The 19,258-nt window shown below is 47.7% G+C and overlaps 3 protein-coding genes across 4 annotated transcripts in view; 2 read left to right on the top strand and 1 right to left on the bottom strand.

Annotated features, from left to right (window-relative positions):
- Positions 1–3,824: 3,824 nt before the first annotated feature.
- On the bottom strand, positions 3,825–8,873 carry LOC131090544 (oxidative stress-responsive serine-rich protein 1-like). The gene is made up of 4 exons (XM_058035972.1): positions 8,801–8,873; positions 7,856–7,976; positions 6,088–6,198; positions 3,825–5,443 (listed from the first exon to the last, which is right to left on the bottom strand). The coding sequence occupies exons 2-4, from the start codon at positions 7,930–7,932 to the stop codon at positions 4,768–4,770; spliced, it is 864 nt and encodes a 287-aa protein (XP_057891955.1). The 5' UTR covers positions 7,933–7,976; positions 8,801–8,873; the 3' UTR covers positions 3,825–4,767.
- A 29-nt stretch (positions 8,874–8,902) lies between these two features.
- On the top strand, positions 8,903–14,793 carry OSER1 (oxidative stress responsive serine rich 1). Of its 2 annotated transcripts, none has more exons than XM_058035971.1 (4): positions 8,903–8,961; positions 11,223–11,339; positions 13,122–13,235; positions 13,984–14,793. In XM_058035971.1, exons 2-4 carry the CDS (start codon positions 11,260–11,262, stop codon positions 14,669–14,671), a joined length of 882 nt encoding a protein of 293 aa, XP_057891954.1. In that variant the 5' UTR covers positions 8,903–8,961; positions 11,223–11,259; the 3' UTR covers positions 14,672–14,793. The 2 variants fall into 2 exon arrangements, with proteins under 2 accessions (XP_057891954.1, XP_057891953.1); XM_058035970.1 differs by lacking the exon at positions 8,903–8,961 and adding an exon at positions 9,239–9,477.
- Positions 14,794–18,368: 3,575 nt separating this feature from the next.
- The window catches only part of JPH2 (junctophilin 2), a 28,265-nt gene continuing 27,375 nt past the window's right edge, over positions 18,369–19,258 (top strand). Inside the window, exon 1 of the mRNA XM_058036266.1 lies at positions 18,369–18,747. Within this exon, the coding sequence (XP_057892249.1) occupies positions 18,369–18,747 (379 nt within the window). The remainder of the gene's footprint in view (positions 18,748–19,258) is intronic.

The raw sequence follows: 19,258 nt of genomic DNA, 5'->3' as shown, positions 1-19,258 counted from the left end.
TCCAAGCCCTGTGAGCATCACACAGGGGTTTGCAGGCACAGGTGTGTAGGCAGCTGGATACAGAGACCTGGATATCTGGATTGTGCTTTATGACACTTGGCTTTGTTATGCCCCATCTCCAGCAATCTGGGAGCCTGGAGATATTTCCCCACCCTTGGAACTATTGCCAGTGCCAGGGCATAACGCCAGTTCAGTCAGGGGTGTTGTAGGGGCAGGTTCTGGTGAGGATGGGGGACAGGCCCTGCAGGCACAGGGAGCCAGCCTGTGTCTCAGGGCTGTGTGAGGGCTCTCGTGTGAACCACTGGGGCTGGTGAGGATAGAGACAGGATGGTTTGGAAGAGCTGGTTTGAGTGGGGAAACTGAGGAACGCTTCACCCAGGAGCACTGGGAGGGAGCAGGGCCAAACTGGTGCCCAGCTGCATGAATATAGTGCAAGGAGCAATTTTCTAGGGACTGGGAGATGAAATGAATTATTTGGTTGTTGTGATGTTCTGCTCCTCAGGGTGTGCAGAAGGTGATGAGAGGGGAGAGGTTGGGAAGTGCTGTGCTCTGCCCTGGCTCCTCCCTGTCCCCCATAGGCAAAAGCCCCCAATAACAACCTCTCTCCCAAGTCCCTGAACTGGCCTCGGGGTCACCCATAGGGACAGGCTCTTGCTTGGCCTCTCTGGGGCGGCAAAAACGAGGGAAAACTGAGCTTTGAAGAGCTGGGCACACCATGTAGCACCACCCTGCCCCTGCTCCGCAGCCTCCCCTCGCTGCAGGCGTTTTTGGGGGCTCCCTGCACTGAAGAGGACACGGTGGGGCAGGAAAGGCAGGGATGGGTTGGCCAAGCAGCAGCTGCTCTCCCTGGATCGCTGTCCAGACGGCCCCATCTAGTGGTACAGCTTGTGATGGATTCGTGCTGCGCCGTGGGGAGCAAAACGCGACAGGGTTTATTTACTGCATCCCTCCGGGTCCTGCAGGCACACGGAACCTCTCTAGGGGACTGTTCATTTAAGCTGGGGTTCGGTTTGCTAAACCCAGCAAGGCTTGGAGGGCACGAGGGGTGCCAGCCCCCGACCTTGTGTGACCTTGAGATCATCCCCAGCATCCAGCAGAGCCTCCCTGAGTGCCAGAGGGGCCGGTGTGGGGCTGCCCCATGGGATCTGTGCACGGCCCTGGCAGAAGGTGCCACGGGAGCAGATTGTGGCTGCTGGCACTTTGGGAATACTGAATCCAGGGGAGGAATTTCAGAGCTGATGCAAAGATTCCAAAGATGAGAGAACAGGAGGATGGAGTCGGTCACGGGACTTTGCAGGCACAGAAGAGCCCTCCCTGTTTTAGAAGGAGAGGGTGGAAAACAGGCTCCAGAAACGGCTCCATTGATTTTTTTCCCCCCAGTGGCCTGATTCAGTGTCTGCCAATGTAAAGCTCAGCTCGGATTCGATTTGGCTTCTGTGAGGCAGGAAAGAAATGTCATTGATCCAGGGTGTCCTTCTGCTTCCTGCTTCAGTTTAACTAGTCCTGAAAGCAGAAGGACAAGGACTCGTGCTGTGGAAAACACCCAGCTGGGTCTGCTGAGATAGAAAGCAGCGTTGGGATCAGGTAAGAGGAAAGTCCTGGGAGCACTGCAAGTCCACTGGTGTGTGACAGTGTTCACAGGGGTTTCAGATTGGGGAAGAGACGAGGATCTGACTCCATGTTTCAGAAGGCTTGATTTATTATTTTATGATATATATTACATTAAAACTGTACTAAAGGAATAGAAGAAAAGGTTTCATCAGAAGGCTAGCTAAGAATAGAATAAGAAAGAATGACAACAAAGATTTGTGGCTCGGACTCTCTGCCCGAGCCAGCTGACTGTGATTGGCCATTAATTAGGAACAGCCACATGAGACCAATCCCAGATGCACCTGTTGCATTCCACAGCAGCAGATAACCATTGTTTACATTTTGTTCCTGAGGCTTCTCAGCTTCTCAGGAGGAAAAATCCTAAGGAAAGGATTTTTCATAAAAGATTTCTGCCACACTGGTGCTTTCTCAGAATATTTCAGACATATTCTGTAGATTGACTGGGAACAGATCCTGGAGCATCCACACACAGAAAAGTTCCCCCAGGCTTGTTGGGGCAGGTAGAGCAGAGCTGGGAGCAATAGGGCTGCATTCAGCACTGTTTGTACCAGGGCATCTCTACTCGTCAATCAAGCTAAAGGTGCTGTGCAGGCATTCCCAGAGAAGTTGCAGTTTTCCAATCAATCCTGAGGTTTCAGGCAGGCAGCAAAAATAACTCACTGCGTTATCGGAGTGACATGGATGAGCTGAACTGAGAAGGGTTTGATGGAAACAATAAGTTTGGGCCTGTCTTAGGGCCCATCATCCCCCCCCAGGGGTTGGTCTGTGCTGTGCAAATGTCACCAGCAATGTTCCAGTACATTTGCTGCAAACATCACAATTGCAGTCAAGAACCAAAATATCTGTCCTTGCTCTGCCACAGGCAGCACTAGATGTGCTTAAACACTGGCAAAACCAGGGGTTCAGGAAGGAAACAAAGTGAGTTACTGTCTCTTTTCCCCTTTTCCTTCCTCCTTCACTAGCAGTTGCTCCAGTCCTCCACAGGACACTATGTGCCCTCAGAACCCGCGCTCAGACTGCTCCCTCCCACCTGGTGTTCTGGCAACTTAAATTCATTTCTCATCCCTCAGTTTCAGGTCATATCTTGGACTTTTTTAACCTCCATGATTTCCCCAATTCCTCCTCTTGGAAGGAAGAGCAGGTGTGTGGCACATTGTCCTGCTCCACAGCTGAAAACATGCCCTCCAACACTGCCCATCCTTACTGGGTTTATGTAACAGCAGCCCAGACACTTCCCGGGGCTCTGCACACTTTATTCCAGAGCAGCACAGCAGAAACTGCCCCAAGGTGACCTTGAGCAGGCTGCCACTCCACATTTCTACAGAAGGGCCTTGCTGTGCCCCTTCATTAGGCTCCAGATGCAGAAAGGAGTGGGGACAACCAATACCAGGCTTAAATAAGTATTTTTGTGCCTGTGGAAGAGCTGTGCCTCAGCTTCACACACATGGACTGTGGATCAGGGCTCACCAAGAGGCAGGGAAACAACCTTCTCTCTAGCAACAATTCCCATGGTGTTAAAGAGGGCACAGAACCAAAACATGAATAAAAATAGGAGCAGATACCCTCTGCTGAAGCAGAAACACCCTCCGAAAAATAGCAGCAGCAAAGATAGCTGGTACTAAATATTTATGTTTACAAGCAAAGTACATATGACACCAGATTTTCTGTAGGGAGAAAGAAGGGAAAGTGGAGAAAACCCAGAGAGTGTGTGGGTATTGCAGGAGGGAGCTGGAAGAGGGAGGTGACAGGAGGAAATGTAGGAATCAGTTAAATTTAATTTGAGTAAGAGCAAATACTGCATGCTAAATATACACACGAAACTTAAGAGCAAAATTAGTTTTAGTTGTATTCTTATTGATTTTGATTTATTTGGATTTTAAATCTCAGCTTCCTGGACTTGTAAATTTTTGGGATGGTGAGAAGAAAATCTACAGTGATTATCATCTAGAATGTCTGAGCCTTCTCCAGCACAGAATACAAGGCCAACTGTCCACATCTGCTCTTCATCTATTTTTACACAACTGCTTGTGACTCCTTGGCTTGCTGACCACTCACTTTTCCGCATGTAAGTAAAAATTACAGTACTTTACTCAGACATGGTTGTTGAGCACGTACAGCTGAAACTGAAACCAGAGTTTTGTTAGGTTTTTTTTAAACTAAAAAGGTCTTGAGGGAAGAGGAATATGTGCCAAATTAGTCAGACTTTAAGTTGCTGGGTTTTGACAAACATTTATTAATGCAAGTCTCGGCAACAGAATTTTTTATTGCAGTTATTTTCAACCAGCAGGAATGTCATAGCTCTACAGCACAAAGCCAGGATGATACACACATCTTGCTCACCCCCTTTCCACACCACTCTGTGTATCAGATGTGCTCAGAAACATCCTGTATAGATGGTTCCATCCTTTCCACTTCTGAGACTGCACAGCCCAAAAAAAAGGTAGCCTGCTCCACTCCCCTCTAAATTATTCCATCTGTAAAGCACAAATAACAAAATATATTTTTACTTCTAAGAGCTTCACTTATCTGCAGAAAAATAGAACTGCTTAAGAGTGAGCGAGTTCGATTAAGGAAGGATCCGAGTACACACACTCTGGACCTCCCAAAAAAATTGTAAGGAAGAAGCATTCACAACTTGATCCAACTAAAAAAGGAGCCAGCCAGTGTTCAAGGAAAGGAGACTCATCCTATCCAAAATGCTGAATGCCTTCTCATCCTTCTCTCTAGAGCAGGATAAAGAAGATGGAGCTGTAGCTGTGAAACTTTTCTCTAAGTATGGAGATACATTAAGAATGAACATTCCAAACACATCAAAATATCAGAAAAAAAATATAAGTTTTTTTGGTTTTGTTTGGTTTTTTTCCAAAACATAGTGAAAACAGCATACAGAGCTTCAATATCCACAGCACAAACCAAAAACCAAACAGAGCTCATTTGACCTAGAGTGCTTTTGTTAAGGTATTTAGAGACTTTAGTGCATTCTTTTTAGAACTAAGCTCAGAAACTATATTTAATTTTTCATTTTATTAGAAAACTAAACTGTATGAGGCAAAGAAACATTTAATCAAACACACAACAGTGAAAACATGGCACTGACAAGGCAATTAGCCCAACCATTGTATCCAACTCTGCTTCAGGATTCTCTATTGCTTACAGTCAAGTATACATCATCTCTGCCATGTGAGACATTTTCTTGGGAATATATAAGTAGTATTCCATGTATCCCGAAAGATCTTCAATAGTCACATCATCCACAAAGGCTCGAGCTTGCTCAGAACAAGACCTGGGAGAGCTTGCTGAGGCTGTCCCAGAGGGAGATCTGTTCTGGAGGGAGTGGGCATGGACTCCCAGGACAGCCTTCTCGCACTCGGACAGGACGCTGCGCAGCCCGGAGAAGGAGTACACCTCCATGGTGCGCCACTGCTGGCACTGGCACTTCCTGTCCCTACAGGGGCACTGCCTGCCCTTGCTCAGCATGGATAAGGACTGGAAATCTGAGGTTTGCAAGCTGTTCTCAAAGGATGAGGAGAGAGCAGGGCAATTCTCCCCCAGCTGCTGCAAAGGCTCTTCGGCGGTGAAAGCTTCCAACGGTTCAGTTCTGTCGTTACTGGCCTCGAGGTGAGAATCCTGCCCGTCCTTCGTACCATGTTCTGCTGGGACAAAAACATCTGAGCTGATGACACCCTTCGAGGTGTCTGCCTGGGCTTTGTGTTTCAGCTGGCTGTTGGCTTTCATGTTGCAGTAGGTGAACTTGGGAGGGTGCAGGACCGGAGACTTGGAGCGCCGGCGCCGCGGGAGCCTGGCCGATCCTCGGGAGGGCTTTCTCACACACCTGCAGGGTTCAACAGGGGAACAAGTGGGTAACTCCAGATCTACTACAGCTCAGGAAGCTCTAAAATGTCATTCAAAACATTCTACAAGTTATTTTTCTGCTCAGAAATACCAGATGATTGGACACTTACAATCTCTGACACAAAGTGTGGAGGACTCTGAAGAAATTCGGGTTCCCCCAAAGGAAAGATATACACAAGGAACCCTTACTCAAGGTGCTTCCCCCCAGCTCTTCTTACTCAAGGTGCTTTCCCCCAAGTCTTCTGCCTTAAGCAGATGATACTCTGTCATCCCAAATTCAACTGTAGTGCAGAATCTGGGTCAGCTGGAGCTGCTGGCAGAGTCACACTGAACATCCAGGTACTTCAAAAGCAACAAAAGAACCCAAGAGTGAGGTGAGAGGGGGATGCAAAGGTTTAAGACTTGCAGAAAAGTATTATTGATGATATCAATAGAAAAGAAAGTTTTGGGAACCCTCTCTAAGAGAAGATGCAATATTGTTTTTAAAGACTTTGATGAAATCAAAGAACAACATATCAGTTATGGAAACATTTTGTGATAGAAAGGAAAGATATCTTGAAGCAAGTAATTAACAACAAGTGGCAGTGAAAGCAGCCTGCAACTGTTCAATGTGTCATGTTTTACCCATGCCATGCTTCCTTGGAGCTGACAGGCTGCTGCTTGGCTCCATCCAGGGCTGCTCTTGTCACAGTTCTGAGAATGGTCCCGTCGCCCACGGACAGAGCTGCGATACATCTGGGTGAGAAGGGAAATGCCACATCACACAAATGCCTGAACACGCAGCTCCAGAGGCCCACAGCCACCCTCTGTGCTCTGATTGCTCAGCTAAGCCCATCAAATTTGCTCCCTCTGTAGTCAGTGGGTAGAAACAGGGCCTTAGAGAGATTTATACAACCCCTCTTACTATACTGGCCTGGTCAAGTGGCTAAAGACAGGTGAGATGAAATGAAAGGCAGCCAAAATGCCCAGAGGTTGATGTCATGCCCTATTTGTACTAAAATGACACATTAAAGGAATGTAAACTCGGGTTCCAAACGTTCTTGTCAGACAATAGTCATTAAAGACAGTCTCCTACTCCTCTGAAAGCAAAGCCAGGCACTTGGAGCAGCAGGCTGAGGGGAAAGTTGGTGGAGAAGTGGAGGAGGTACAACAGGCAAGGACAGATTGCTGATTTATTTAGTTCTCATTAAATTTTGAGATAAGCATGGAATGACAAAAGCATCTGACCCTAGAGGTCTAGATGACAAACATAAATGCCTCAGCATAAATGCCTCAAACTATAAATACAAATGAATTTATATTTATAGTTATGATGGCTGCAGGTGTGATTTGGAACACAGGAAATTTTAAGAAATGAGGCTGAAATTCAGCAAAGAGCCCAAATACTCTGCCCAAAGTTGATCTTAGCAGATTAGTCACAAGATTTGAGCTGTTCACAACACATGCCTGCAAAACAAGATCTTTTTATGCCTAAGATGTCATCAGGAATCAACCAGAAGCCCACACAGTCTGCCAGTGATACTACATCAAAAGTGTTATGATTAATAACCATAGTTCCTTGATAGAGAACAGCTATTTTTTCCACACTGCTCAGAAGAGATCCCAAAGAAGAGGGAGAGACTAGCAAAGCAAAATAGATTTCCCCATGCAGAGGAAATCCTGAATTCACTGTGTTGATGGCTGTGGGGATGAATTCACAAGGTAACAATGTCAACACAAAACTTCCTCTCATGTTTGTAAATTCCCAAAAGACTTCAAGTGAACTGTCTCAGAGTGTTAGACTGCAGAATTTTATCAGCTCTTACACTACATATTACCAGCACACCCAGTATCTTTTATAGTAAGAGTAACTTTTTATAGTAAGAATGTTTGCAGACTCCACCAAATCCCCCTGAAATCAGAAATGCTCAGAGTCCATATTTAGCCTGAACCTTCCCAGTGACACTGGGCTCCCCAGCACACTCTGAGGTGTTGGTGCTGCTTTCCAGACACCTTCCAAGCAAAATTTTGTGTACTAAATAAAGGTTTACATTGTGGCTGCACACACCAGTGTTTACAGGGACAGACAAACAAATTCTGTGTCACACCAGGTGACTACAGCTATGACAGTCTGAAGTGGATTCACTGCTTTTGCTGAGTCTTTTCATGCTTCCATGCAGTCACTGTGTGATTTCAGTAGAATATTAGTCAAAATTACTCTGTAATAAAGTACTGCTTTGTATATTAGACAGTTATAATGACTGTATTTCATCTGAAGTGATGCAGTTCAGAGAGAGCAAAGAACCTTTCACCAAATGACTTTTTCTTTTTGAAATGTAAAAGAATAGGAAAAAAATACAAATATATAATAAAAACCTGACAAATTACATTGCCTTTTTTGTTGCTCACTTACCCTGCTGCATCCACTCTCAGCTTTTTGAATGCTGTTTGTAGACTCTCCTCCTCTTCATCTTTAGCTTCCAAGTCCATTGATGTGCTCTCAGTGGGTAACCAACCGTGCCATATAGAATAAACTGAAACACAGACATTGGGATGTGATACAAGGTTTGAACACAGTACAAAACTGACTTACACCGTGATGGGAGCTCATTCTTCTGTGGGCAGTGTTACTGACCAGACCCACCCTGGGCTTTTCACTGTGAACCCTATGTCAAAAATATCAAAGTGTCTTTTTATCAATGGGTGAATACAGATCCTGGCAACCTGTGTAACTCTGAGCTGTGAGCGTGGCACCTGCAGCAAAGCTTCAGAAAGGTTTCAGGAGTCACAGGATGGTTTAGGTGGGCAGGGATCCCTGGAGGTCCCATTCTCTTGCTCATGCAAGAGAAACCCCACGCTGGTTTCCCAGGACCATGTCCAGGTAGCCTCTGAATAACCCCAAGGAGGAAGACTCCAGAGCCTCCCTGGTGCTCAGCCACCCTCAGAGCAAAGCGCTCCCTTTGGCTCAGACAGCGTTTCAGTGTGTGCCCACGGTGCCCGGTCCGGTCCGCAGGCACAGCGAGCAGAGCCTGGCTGTCCCCTCCGTGCCCACCCTTCAAGCATCTCACACCCCGCTGAGATCCCTCCCGAACCCTTCCTCACCGCCAGCACCGCGGGGCCGGCGGGCACTGCCCGGTGTGACAGCCCCGCTGCCCGGGCGCGGGGCCGGGACCGGCGCCAGGCCCGAGCCAGGCCCGCGCTGCCCGCGCCCGCCGGAGCCTCCCCAGCCAACCAGCGCCGGCCCCGCTCCGCCCCCTGCCCCGGGGCCTGCCCTCTCCGCGCCGCCGGCAGGCCCGCGGCAGCCGCTCCGCTCCGCTCCGCTCCGTTCCGTTCCCGGGGTGCCGGGGCCGCCACTCACCCGCACCCACCGCCGCTGCCCGGGGCGCGCAGCACAACAGGACGTGACGTCACCGCCCGCGGGGGCGCGCCCGGGCCCGCCCGCCCCGCCGGGTGCGCGTGCGCGAGCGGCGGCGGTTCCGGGGGGCGGCGGGCGGCGGCGGGCCCGGCCCGCGGAGCGCGGTGAGTGCCGCTCCCGTCCCTGCCTCCATCCTCCTCCTCATCCCCTCCGGTCCTCATCCCGCTCCCCTGCGCGGGTCCCCCTTGCTCCCCCCGAGAACGGTGAGCGCCGTCCGGTCCCCGCGGCGGGACCTTCCCGCGCGGTTCCCGCCGCCGCCGGTTCCCTGGTGAGGGCGGAGGGCGCCGGGGCAGCCCCGGCGGGCGCGGGCGGTGCTGAGTCACGGCCCGGGGTAGCGGCGGGGGCTGCTGGGGCTGCCCGGAGTGCGGGCGGGAAGGGCTGGGCAGGGAGCTCCGGGCGGTTCAAAATGCAGAACGAAAAAATAGAAAATAAAATTAAACATCCACGAGTTGCTGTCCCGCGGCCCGGGCTGTGACCGTCCCTTCCCGTGGCCGTGGGTACCCGCGGGGGATGGAGGTGCCTGAGCTTTGTCACTGCGCTCGGTGGGCTGGTGGTACTGGGAAACAGCCGAAAATAAAATGGAAAAGGAACGGTGCGTGTTTTCCTGGGAGGTAAAAACAGTAAGTTTCAGCGTGGTTTTTGACACAGTAAACTTTTGACTGGTTTTCACAGTAATTGATTTTTTTTTAATGTGTGTGCTCGTTGGCTGGTGCATTTGAAATACTTAAGCTTATACTTTGTTATCTTTCAGTGAGACTTCTATTTAAATAAATTCCGCATTGTTTTGAGTGTTTGCCGTGTTGGTGATGAAGGGCAGCACGATAAAATAGTCTAAAAACTGGTACTCTATTATGAGTAATGTACAGTGATTTTAAAACTCTCATCTTTCTGCTAAGGCTATGTAATACAGGAGTTTGTTGTAAAAAACCCCAAACTCATGTAGCCTGATTTTTTTTAATTTCAAAGAATCATCTGAGGATGACTTGGGTGCCAAAGATTAAAAGTGAAGACCATCTGTTTTACCATAGCAGTAATATTTGGCTGAGAGAAAATATGAAATAGTAACTTGCTCAGATGAGCGTCATGTTGTCAGTGTTTAAGCTTCTTCCTCTCCTGTTTACTCCCTGTCTGACTCATCGGACACCATGTGCCTTGAAATTGTTGTGCTGCATTACCCTCGTGTGAGTGTGTGTCATAATAGCTGTGTGCAATCCAGGTGGAATCACAGCACAGTGAGCAGCCAGAGCAGCAGTGGGGAAGGAGGGAGGGAGGGAGAGCTGCCCCTCCAACTGCAGTGAGAGGGAGCAGAGATTTCCCCCATCCCTCTGCATGAGTATCTGAGCTGCAGAGCTTCTAACAGAAAAGATCTCAGTGAAGAGAGAGTTCCTTTCCTTGCTACAAAAACAGCTTGTGCAGGGCTTTGCACTCGCCTTTGCTGAAGCTCATGAGGTTCCTGTTGAGGTCCCACTGGTGTTTCTGCCATTCATCCCAGTTTGGTGGCATCAGCAGACGTGGTGAGGGGACCCTGCCACATCACCCAGGTCATTGATGAAGATCTTAAACAAGACTGGACAGTCCTGACCCTGGGGTACACCACTGGGGCATGACCTCCAGCAAACCCAAAGAGCATCACATTTAGAAAGATTTGAGGTCCTTTCTAGCTAGATTAAATGATGTCCAGGATAAATCAAAAATAAAGCAACAAACCAGCCTTTTTTATAATTTTAATTTAAAGCAAGGCTTTCAAATTGCTTTTTGTATTTGTTTGCATTCGTACTTGTTCACAAGTTGATACCAGTAAATTTTAACAACGATTTGTAACAATAATACCATGTTCTAATAGGACTGTGTGACTGCTGCTGGGACCTAGACATAAGGTCAAAAAGTTTTGTTTGGATTAAATCTTTATCTTGTTTTAAGAAAAATCTCTTGGTTTGGATTTTTTAAAGTGTATGTGTAACACTGAGTCCCAGATTTAGAAAGAAGAGTTGTAGAAGGTTGACTGTTTCTAATATTGTTGTTCCATCTCTCTTCCACCTCTTCTACAATTATTCTGATATCACTGTAAGACAAGTGGAAGAGTCTGGCTGGGCTGTAATGTGTGTGCAAGATGCTGTTGACACTAAATTTGACTTTGAATTGTGAATTCACCTGCAGTTGTACAAGAGACTGTTCATTTCATTCTTGGGTACCATAAAGCTTGTTCTGAGTCAGCTTTCAGAAATGTTCTACTAGAATGACCTCAGCTTTGTGTGCTCAGTGTGCTATTTTGAGTTTATTTTCACATATTATGGTGCTGCTGGGCAACTAATGTTTTTAACAAGGATTTGGCCCTTATTTTCTTGTGTCTTTTTTCTGATTGTAGCAGTACATGGTAATTCCATCACCTCCTGGCCATACCAATGATGAAATCAGAAGCTAAGGATGGAGAAGAGGAAAGCCTGCAGACAGCATTCAAAAAGCTGAGGGTTGACACAGCTGGGTGAGTAACAACACAGGAAGGGACAGACATAACATCTTACAAATGGACTCAAAGGGAACACCCTTGCTGTGAAATTTGAGGGAATGATGTAATTGCAAAAGGTTAGGCACAGAAAGCTTTCATTGTAGTTAAACAGACTGAAATAAATTCACTACCTGCAGACTGCACTTCTTAAGGAATTGTAAATTGTTTGATTGCTGTCAGCTTGCAGCAGGTTTGAAAGAAAACTCACAATCATGATCAGCTCACAATGGGCTTGAAATGAATTTTGGCATGAATCTGGCTGCCAAAGGTTACCAGTCCATAGCACTAGAACTCTGCTGTTGAGGTTAGCATATTACCATGGTTCTGAAGGCCTGTCATGAGAATAAAATCACATCTTTTCCCAGGAGAGAAACTTTCTTTCCATGTCAGTAAGGGAGGGCGTTAGATTCAGTGCATGATTCCCACACAAACTATTTTCATTGCTGTCACAAAATTTCTATTAATAACCAGAATCACTAAATGGGAAAGAATGCTTTTTGTGTTGTCTTGCTTTGTGGAGATCTGACACATGGCACTTACCTTCCCTGTCCCAGGTGCAGAACACAAGCACCATGTGTCTTCTGTTGGTAGTGATAATTTTTACCTGAAATTAAATAAAGGAAGGCTTACATATAATGTTTTTTTCTGCTGACAAATGTGCACCATTGCATTTTAGCTGTAGAATCTGGGATCCCATAAGCTGTTGTCAGTGATGCAATTACACTGTCACTGAAATGAAAGGGCAGGTAAGGCAGCATCAACATGGTAACTAGAATTAGCACAGAGCTGAGATTGTGAGTAGATGGGCTTCTAAAGTTATCTTTTAAGTAATTAAACTCATTAGTAATGAGTTACCTCTAATTTCTTCAGTATCTCTAGTACCATCCTCCAGCTGGGCATATTTGATTACTTTGGAGTTTTTACTGGTGCCTTTTGATCTTGTGTTCTGTATTCATTGTCCTTTAAATGGAAGTTAGTTTGATTAACAGTTTGGATTCTCTTAACCACATCCTAGATCAGTGTGTGGGGACTCATTTTCACTTTTCAGGGAATCTGTCCTGTTTACAACCTGATTTAGCATAGGGTTTGGAAAGTAATTTTCTTGGCATGTCCAGTGTAATACATGAAGTCACAATTTGAAAGAATTGTTCAGGGATTATTGTGAGTCCTTCAAAATGGGAGTGTGGAATGAATTCATAGCACCAGAAAATTTAGTAAATCTATTAAGGCCCCTGCCTTGAATAGAAGCTGAAGGTCTGACACAACTCTGTGGCTCAAATGATTCAACTTGCAGGAGTATGAGGAGTTTTAGCTTATGTTGACAGGCTATGTTAGACAGAGGCTTAAGTGTTCTTCAGCTAAACAAAGTCTATTTATGTCCAAAGAACATTTATTTTTAGGAAAGAATGGCTTATTTGTCTGTGGAAAAAGAGACGTGTTTCTTCAGTGCTGGTGTTTCTGCCTTCCCCTCTCCTGGGAAGCTGAAATTTGGCCATTGTGTGTGTGTCACTGACACGTGGGGCTGGCTCTGTGGTGGTAACAAGGGTCTGTTACACAAACCTTGGAGATGGGAACATGTCAACACTCATCCTTCAACACTCATCCTTCTGATTTGGGTCTTTGTGGGCAGGTCTTTGGAGATGTGTTCTAGATGATTTGGAGCCGTATTTTCTGGGAAAGAAGATGGACAAGGCTTTATTTTCATATTCATAACGCTAACCAGTGTAGGCTGTTAACTCTCCTTTCTGTCTCTCACAGATGTGCCACTTCTCTCTCAGTGGGTGATGGGACAAGTCCCAGAGCAATAGTTAGAACAGTGGCAGATGAAACCAAACCTAAGAATGTGTGTGCTTCTAAGGAAACCTGGCATGGGTAAGAGAAGCTTGGCATTATCAGACTATTTCCAATGATACTTCATTGAAAAGGAATATTAAGTAGACAGTTTCTAGCTGGTGCCCCTCTAAACAAGAGACTTGAATTGTGTTTACCAGAGAACTTTATAAAATACTCCCAGCAGCTTTTTCTCTTCCTATATGACTGCTGTTCTTCACAGTTATGTGAAGTGAAAGGAAATGCTGGTCACCTGTAGGTGGCTAAACATTGTAGATATTTCTCAATGCAAGTGTGAGCTGCTGGTTTTGAATCAGACAATTATGAAAGCATCTCTTTCAATCATTGTTTGACACTGCAGAAGCTGTCATTGTACCTTGGGAACTAGATTAAAATCAAGAATTGGTTTCTAGAGTATCTCTGCAGAACTTCATGCTCATCTGAAACAAAACCATCCTTTGCCCTTGATTCATTAGTTTTGTGCTCTTGTCTTGTGCTTTGTCCTTCTTTTAGCAATTATTTTGTCATGTCTCACATGCTTTACTCATTTTCTGGCCTTTAAAGCCCACTCTCTGAGATGCATTTCCATGGTGTTCCTTTTGTATTGTATACAACTGCTTGTCTAGAACTGAGTCAAATTCCAAGACAGCAGACTACCCTGAGCAAATACTCCTAACCTAAAGCTTGTGGATGCAATACAAATGCAGGAGAGATTTTGCTCAGTGTTACTTATAACCCAACAATAATTATTTCTGTGAATCTTCATTCCCTTTGTGCCTTTCCCTGGCAGGTCTGTGAAGAAGCCCTCGAGAGGAGTTGTGAGAACCCAGCGCCGCAGGCGTTCCAAGTCTCCAATTCTTCACCCTCCCAAGTTTATCCATTGCAGCGCAAAATCACATTCCACATGCAGCCAGCTGGTGCAGAAGAGCCAGGCTGATGCCCAGGAGGACAGCAGTGGGTTTGGGGTGCCAGTCCCAAAGGAAGCCTGTGCACATGAACACTGCAGCGTCACTCCGGACGTTGGCCACAAGGGAGCTGAGGAGCCTTTGGGAGTTTCTGTTGCACGGCTGACATCAGAGAACACACAGGAGAACTCTCCAGCTGCAGCTTCTCCAGCATCCAAAACAAGCCTAAAGACTACAGAGCTTTCTGACTTCCAGTCTGTGTGCAAGCTGAACACGAGTGAGCCATGTGCATGTGCAGATAAAGCCTGCCAGTGCAAACTGTGGCAAGATATGGAAGTGTACAAATTCTCTGGCTTGCAGAACACCCTCCCTCTGGCACCTGATAGAACAGTTTGTGAGGATCACTCCCAGCCTTTGCCATCAAGAACTCCCTCAAGTTCTCCACGCTCTTGCTCTGAGCAAGCCAGGGCCTTTGTGGATGATGTGACAATTGAAGATCTTTCAGGGTACATGGAGTATTACTTGTATATTCCAAAGAAAATGTCTCACATGGCAGAAATGATGTACACCTGACAGCAAGGAGCACTAAAACCAGAAGTGTGGCTGGTTGAAATCTGTCCTCAGGCACATCATGTGAATATGCAACCCACTCCCTGCTCACTGTGCTTGCAATAAAAACACTTATTTGCATCTCAGCTGATGTTGATTATTTAAGCTGGACAAACAGTTCAGTTTCAGCATTATAATTTAAGCTTGGAATAGATAATGTGGTAAATGAAGTTAGAGTGTACTTAAGAGTACTTAAGAGACCCAAACTTAATTCTGCTTTGTTTCCAGAATCCTCTTTTTCTTTGTTGGAGAGGAGTCCCTAGATTACTCGGTGATTAGAGCTCTTGGGAGACACCTGGTGTCTTTCAGCTCCTTTGAAATCACTTTGACCTCAGGTTGTAAGGCTCAGGCTTGTGGTTTTGATGCTTGTGCCTCTGATTTTATTTCATAAGGAGTGTAACCATCTCATACTCTCCCCTAGGTACTTTTATGGGAAAAGTGGAAAGCAAACCTTTCACTGAATTTCTAACAGGTCTTAGAGATTGGTGTGCATTCTCCAGGAAAGTTGTTGCTGTGGTTAACCAAAGGAAAAGTGAGGGCAAGGGCTCTGCTCTCTGTATTTGTTATGGTGAGCAAACCAGAATTTGCTCATGTCAGTGGTGTTAATTCATACACTGTCTGTCACTTTTGGGGTTTTTTAGCTTCTTTTTTAGTGTACTCTATAGGATCCAATATTACCCTTCCTTCAGGCATTAAAACCCATTGACTGGAGTGAACAGTTGTCAGTTTTAGGGGAATCTCTCCACTCCAGTTCTGCTAAACCATCATCACTTTAGCTGCCCTGTCCAGCTTTGCATTCTCCTGGAATTTACTGCTTCAGAAGCAAGCAGCTCTCCATACATAGTGTGCACAGTGTCTCTTTTATGAGTGTCTAGCAAAGGAGCATCCCATCAAATATTATAATTTGTTGAGGGTAAGAAAAATTGTGTTTGGTCTTTACTATTTGTGGTACCTCAACTTTCTGAGGTGTAAGATGTGGAGAAGGAATGGAGACAAAGCATTTTCCTGCAAAATCATTTGGTGTTTCTCTTGGGGGTTTTTTACAGTTCCTGTGGCAGCACCTGGTATCTCAGAACAAGTGGCTGTGTAAGTTTACCTGTTTTGCCAGTTCTGAAGTGTCACCTGCACCATGCAGAATGTACCTGTGTCCCACATCTCCTTCTGTGCTCTGCAATAGCTGCATTTCTGCCACTTTTGTTCTGAAGTCAAGGCAACTTTTTGGTGACTGTTGTCTACAAAACTGGGCTACAAAGTGCAGAATGACTTTATTTCTCAAATAATTATTCTTAACTGCTCTCAAATGCAAATTCCAACCACAGCACTCTCATGGGGCTGAAAGTGCCTTTCAAGAGTGCACTGCTTTTAGCACTTCATTCATTAGTGACCACAGACCTGTGCTGCAGGGTTCAGGATTGCACTGTCCACTGCTCAGTACTGTGTTAAAGTGGATTGAAATCCAGGAGATGTAAAAATAGTAGAAAAATGTGAGCTGGTGCAGACTGAGAAGGTATGAGCAGTGCCACTAGAGGTCAGCCCCAGGCTGGGGCTGGCTGCTGCAGCAGGCTCAGTCTTCAGGGAAAATGGGAATTTTTCTGCCAAAACGAAGAAATAAGAGCAGCTCTTATTTCCTTGGTGCCTCTTATTTCTGTGTGGTGCCTTTGTGCACACAGACTGTCAGTGCTTTCTGAAGTTTGTGTGCATTTGTTGGTGGTCAACAAAAGCTCTTTAAATACCAAAATCTGCATAAGTTATTAATGTTTAAACAAAGTGTGCAATCAGTTCACAACTGTGCTGTGCAATTAGGAAAAGTTGCTAAGTAAATAATTACATAGTCCTGAACTTGGCATCCTCTTGGGACAGTTACGACATCTTTGGGCTTGTGAGTGCTGGAACACCGTGGAATAGAAGCCCATGAGTTGCTGCAACCGCTGCCTTAACGCTTTCTCTTCTGTTACCACAAGTTGTTTTCAGATGTTTTGGTCTTCACAGAAACCGTAAAGCAAAACCTTCTGGTTTTGCTTTGAGAAAATGTGAATTTATGGCCTTTAATCATGTAGCAAGAACCTTGAAAACTTGCCTAAGCAGTCTAAAAACTTAGTTTAAAACAACAAAAAAATTTTACTTGAGCCAATTTCAAAATCTGACCTTTTTTTAAAGAAGACTTTAGAGGGCTGGTTCTGCCAAGTGGCAGTTTTGAGTCATGTTGGAATCCGTTACCAAAGAGCTCATTCCTTCCTGTGGCTGAATAAAAGTGAAGCCCTTTGTAATTAACTTTCTAACTTGGTCCTTCTCACCTGTGCCTGCAGGTGTTCTGTGTTTATGTGCTGTCCATACACAGTTTCTCTTGCAGTTATATATTGTGTGCTTCCTCTGTGCCTTTTCTTCCTAGAAATGCCAATGTGGAGATTGAAAGTGGAAAAACTGAGCCTGAACCCCCCACTGTCTGTGGCAGCTTTGGTGGGATTTTGGGATCTCCCCTGGCAAGGGCTGATAACACCCCACAGCTCCTGCAGCTTCTCAGCTTGGTGGTCAGTAAGGGAGGGTAATTTCTCCATGTTTTTTCTGGGACAGTGTCTTTTTAGGAGTGGGATGGGTGTGCTGGAAGAAGAGAGGGCTTGGATTAGCCTGTTAGCTGGTCTTTCAGTTCTTGTCCTCTGCCATCTATTTGATGACATTATTATACATCAGGTGTCCTGTCACTACTCCCTGTGTCTGCAGTTGTCTGCCATCTTTTCCACACACAGACTGAATTATGCTGCTGGGCTGTTAAACCAAAGGAAATTTGGGAATTTTGTTGTTTGGGAGAGAGGGGTAAATGACTACTGCTGAACGTCTTTCACTGCCCTAAAGCAGTTCTGGAAGGTCGCTCTGGGAGTAGCAGAGGGGCTGAGCGAGCTGTTGGCCGCTCTCGGTGATGGCTGTGCTCTCTGTTCCACCTGTGCTCAGGTACCCCGGTGTGAGTGTCCCGGCCCCGGGCGCTCCGTCCCCGCATCCCGCGGGGCTCCGGCGGAGCGGGACCGCGGCTGCCGGCCCGGGGGAGCGGCGGCCCCTTCCCAGGCTCTATTTTAAGCAGACATTTACTTTCCCAGCCTCTTCTCCGCCTGGATCCCTGCCCGGGGCGGGGGACGGCGGGGGGGTGGGATGTGTCTCTCCCCTCCTTCATAAAAGGGCCCCGAGGCGGGGGCCGGGCTCCAGGGGGGTTATTTTTGGGAGCAGCTCCTGGGATCCGATGGCCTTGTTAGGGCAGCGCTGACCTTTCTCCCGCCGGGGGAGGAGAGCGGGACGGGACGGGGCGGGCGGCGGCGGCGGCCGGGCGGGGGAGAGCGGCGGGCTCGGGACCCCCATCCCTTCTCGGCCGCGGGGATCGGGACCCCCATCCCTGCCTCTAGGCGGGGCGGCTCCCCGGGCGGCCCATGCCCGTGCCCGCGGGGCAGGGACCGGCGCGGAGCCGCTGCCCCTCCGGGGGGGCTGGAGCTCGGCCCGCCCTTCTCCCCTCCCTCTCGTCCAGTTTCTCTCTCCTGCCGTGCCCCAGCCCCTCGGCCGGGCCAGGCGAGGCAGGAGCGGCCGCTGTCGGCGCCCAGCCCGTTCCCTCCGGGGATGCGGGAGCCCCGGAGCGCTGCCCCTGGGAACGCTGCCCGGCTGAGGGGCACCGCAGGGCACCATGAGCGGCGGCAGGTTTGATTTCGATGATGGAGGCGCCTATTGCGGGGGCTGGGAGGGGGGCAAAGCCCACGGGCACGGCATCTGCACCGGCCCCAAGGGCCAGGGCGAGTACTCGGGCTCCTGGAACTACGGCTTCGAGGTGGTGGGCATCTACACGTGGCCCAGCGGCAACACCTACGAAGGCTACTGGTCCCAAGGCAAGAGGCACGGGCTGGGAATCGAGACCAAAGGACGGTGGGTTTACAGAGGAGAGTGGACCCATGGCTTTAAGGGACGGTACGGCGCCAGGCAGAGCATGAGCAGCGGAGCCAAGTACGAGGGCACATGGAACAATGGCCTGCAGGATGGCTACGGCACCGAGACCTACGCTGACGGGGGTAAGGTGGCTCCAGAGGGAACGGGAGGGGGATGAACAGTGTCACACCCAGCCCGGGACAACAGAGGCTGCATGTTGGCTCTGCCAAAGGGCTGACCTGGTCCTGTTCCCACTAGACAGGCACAGTGTTCTACAATGAGCCATTGGGGTGCTTCAGTCAAAAGGGGAGCTGGGGCTGAAGCCATCTCATCCACGTGTGCGTGCCCTGATTTTCCCAGTTGGGCACAGAATGCGCAGCTCGCTGTGGACGTGAGGGAGGAGCAGCAGGAGCATTGCCCCAAGCTGCCCTTAAGTGTCTGTTTTGGCCATTAACACCAACCAACCTGATTGTGTGTAGTCTTTGACTCCTGGTTCCACAGGGAATGGTTATTGCAGCTTCTGGCTGAACCAGTCCAGAAATCCCTAGCTGGTACAGCACAGCATCGAGTTGTGAACGTTCTCCTGTCGGATATGAGCCACCCACAGCATCCCAGCACGCCTTCCCTATGCATCAGCACTGCCTGCATGCCTCT

This window comes from Melospiza georgiana, chromosome 17 (genome assembly GCF_028018845.1).
Source record: "Melospiza georgiana isolate bMelGeo1 chromosome 17, bMelGeo1.pri, whole genome shotgun sequence".
Taxonomy (NCBI): domain Eukaryota; kingdom Metazoa; phylum Chordata; class Aves; order Passeriformes; family Passerellidae; genus Melospiza; species Melospiza georgiana.
The sequence above is the reverse complement of the archived record's forward strand: the minus strand, read 5'-3'. Positions and strand labels throughout refer to the sequence as shown.

Bases quoted from the DNA above. Each gene is read 5' to 3' on its own strand.
- OSER1 (XM_058035971.1), top strand. From the start codon at position 11,260: ATGATGAAATCAGAAGCTAAGGATGGAGAAGAGGAAAGCCTGCAGACA. The intron at 11,340-13,121 runs GTGAGTAACAAC...TGTCTCTCACAG, and splicing joins CTGAGGGTTGACACAGCTGG to ATGTGCCACTTCTCTCTCAG. The intron at 13,236-13,983 runs GTAAGAGAAGCT...TTTCCCTGGCAG, and splicing joins TCTAAGGAAACCTGGCATGG to GTCTGTGAAGAAGCCCTCGA.
- LOC131090544 (XM_058035972.1), bottom strand. From the start codon at position 7,932: ATGGACTTGGAAGCTAAAGATGAAGAGGAGGAGAGTCTACAAACAGCA. The intron at 6,199-7,855 runs GTAAGTGAGCAA...CTTCTCACCCAG, and splicing joins CTGAGAGTGGATGCAGCAGG to ATGTATCGCAGCTCTGTCCG. The intron at 5,444-6,087 runs GTAAAACATGAC...TGAACCCTGCAG, and splicing joins TCCAAGGAAGCATGGCATGG to GTGTGTGAGAAAGCCCTCCC.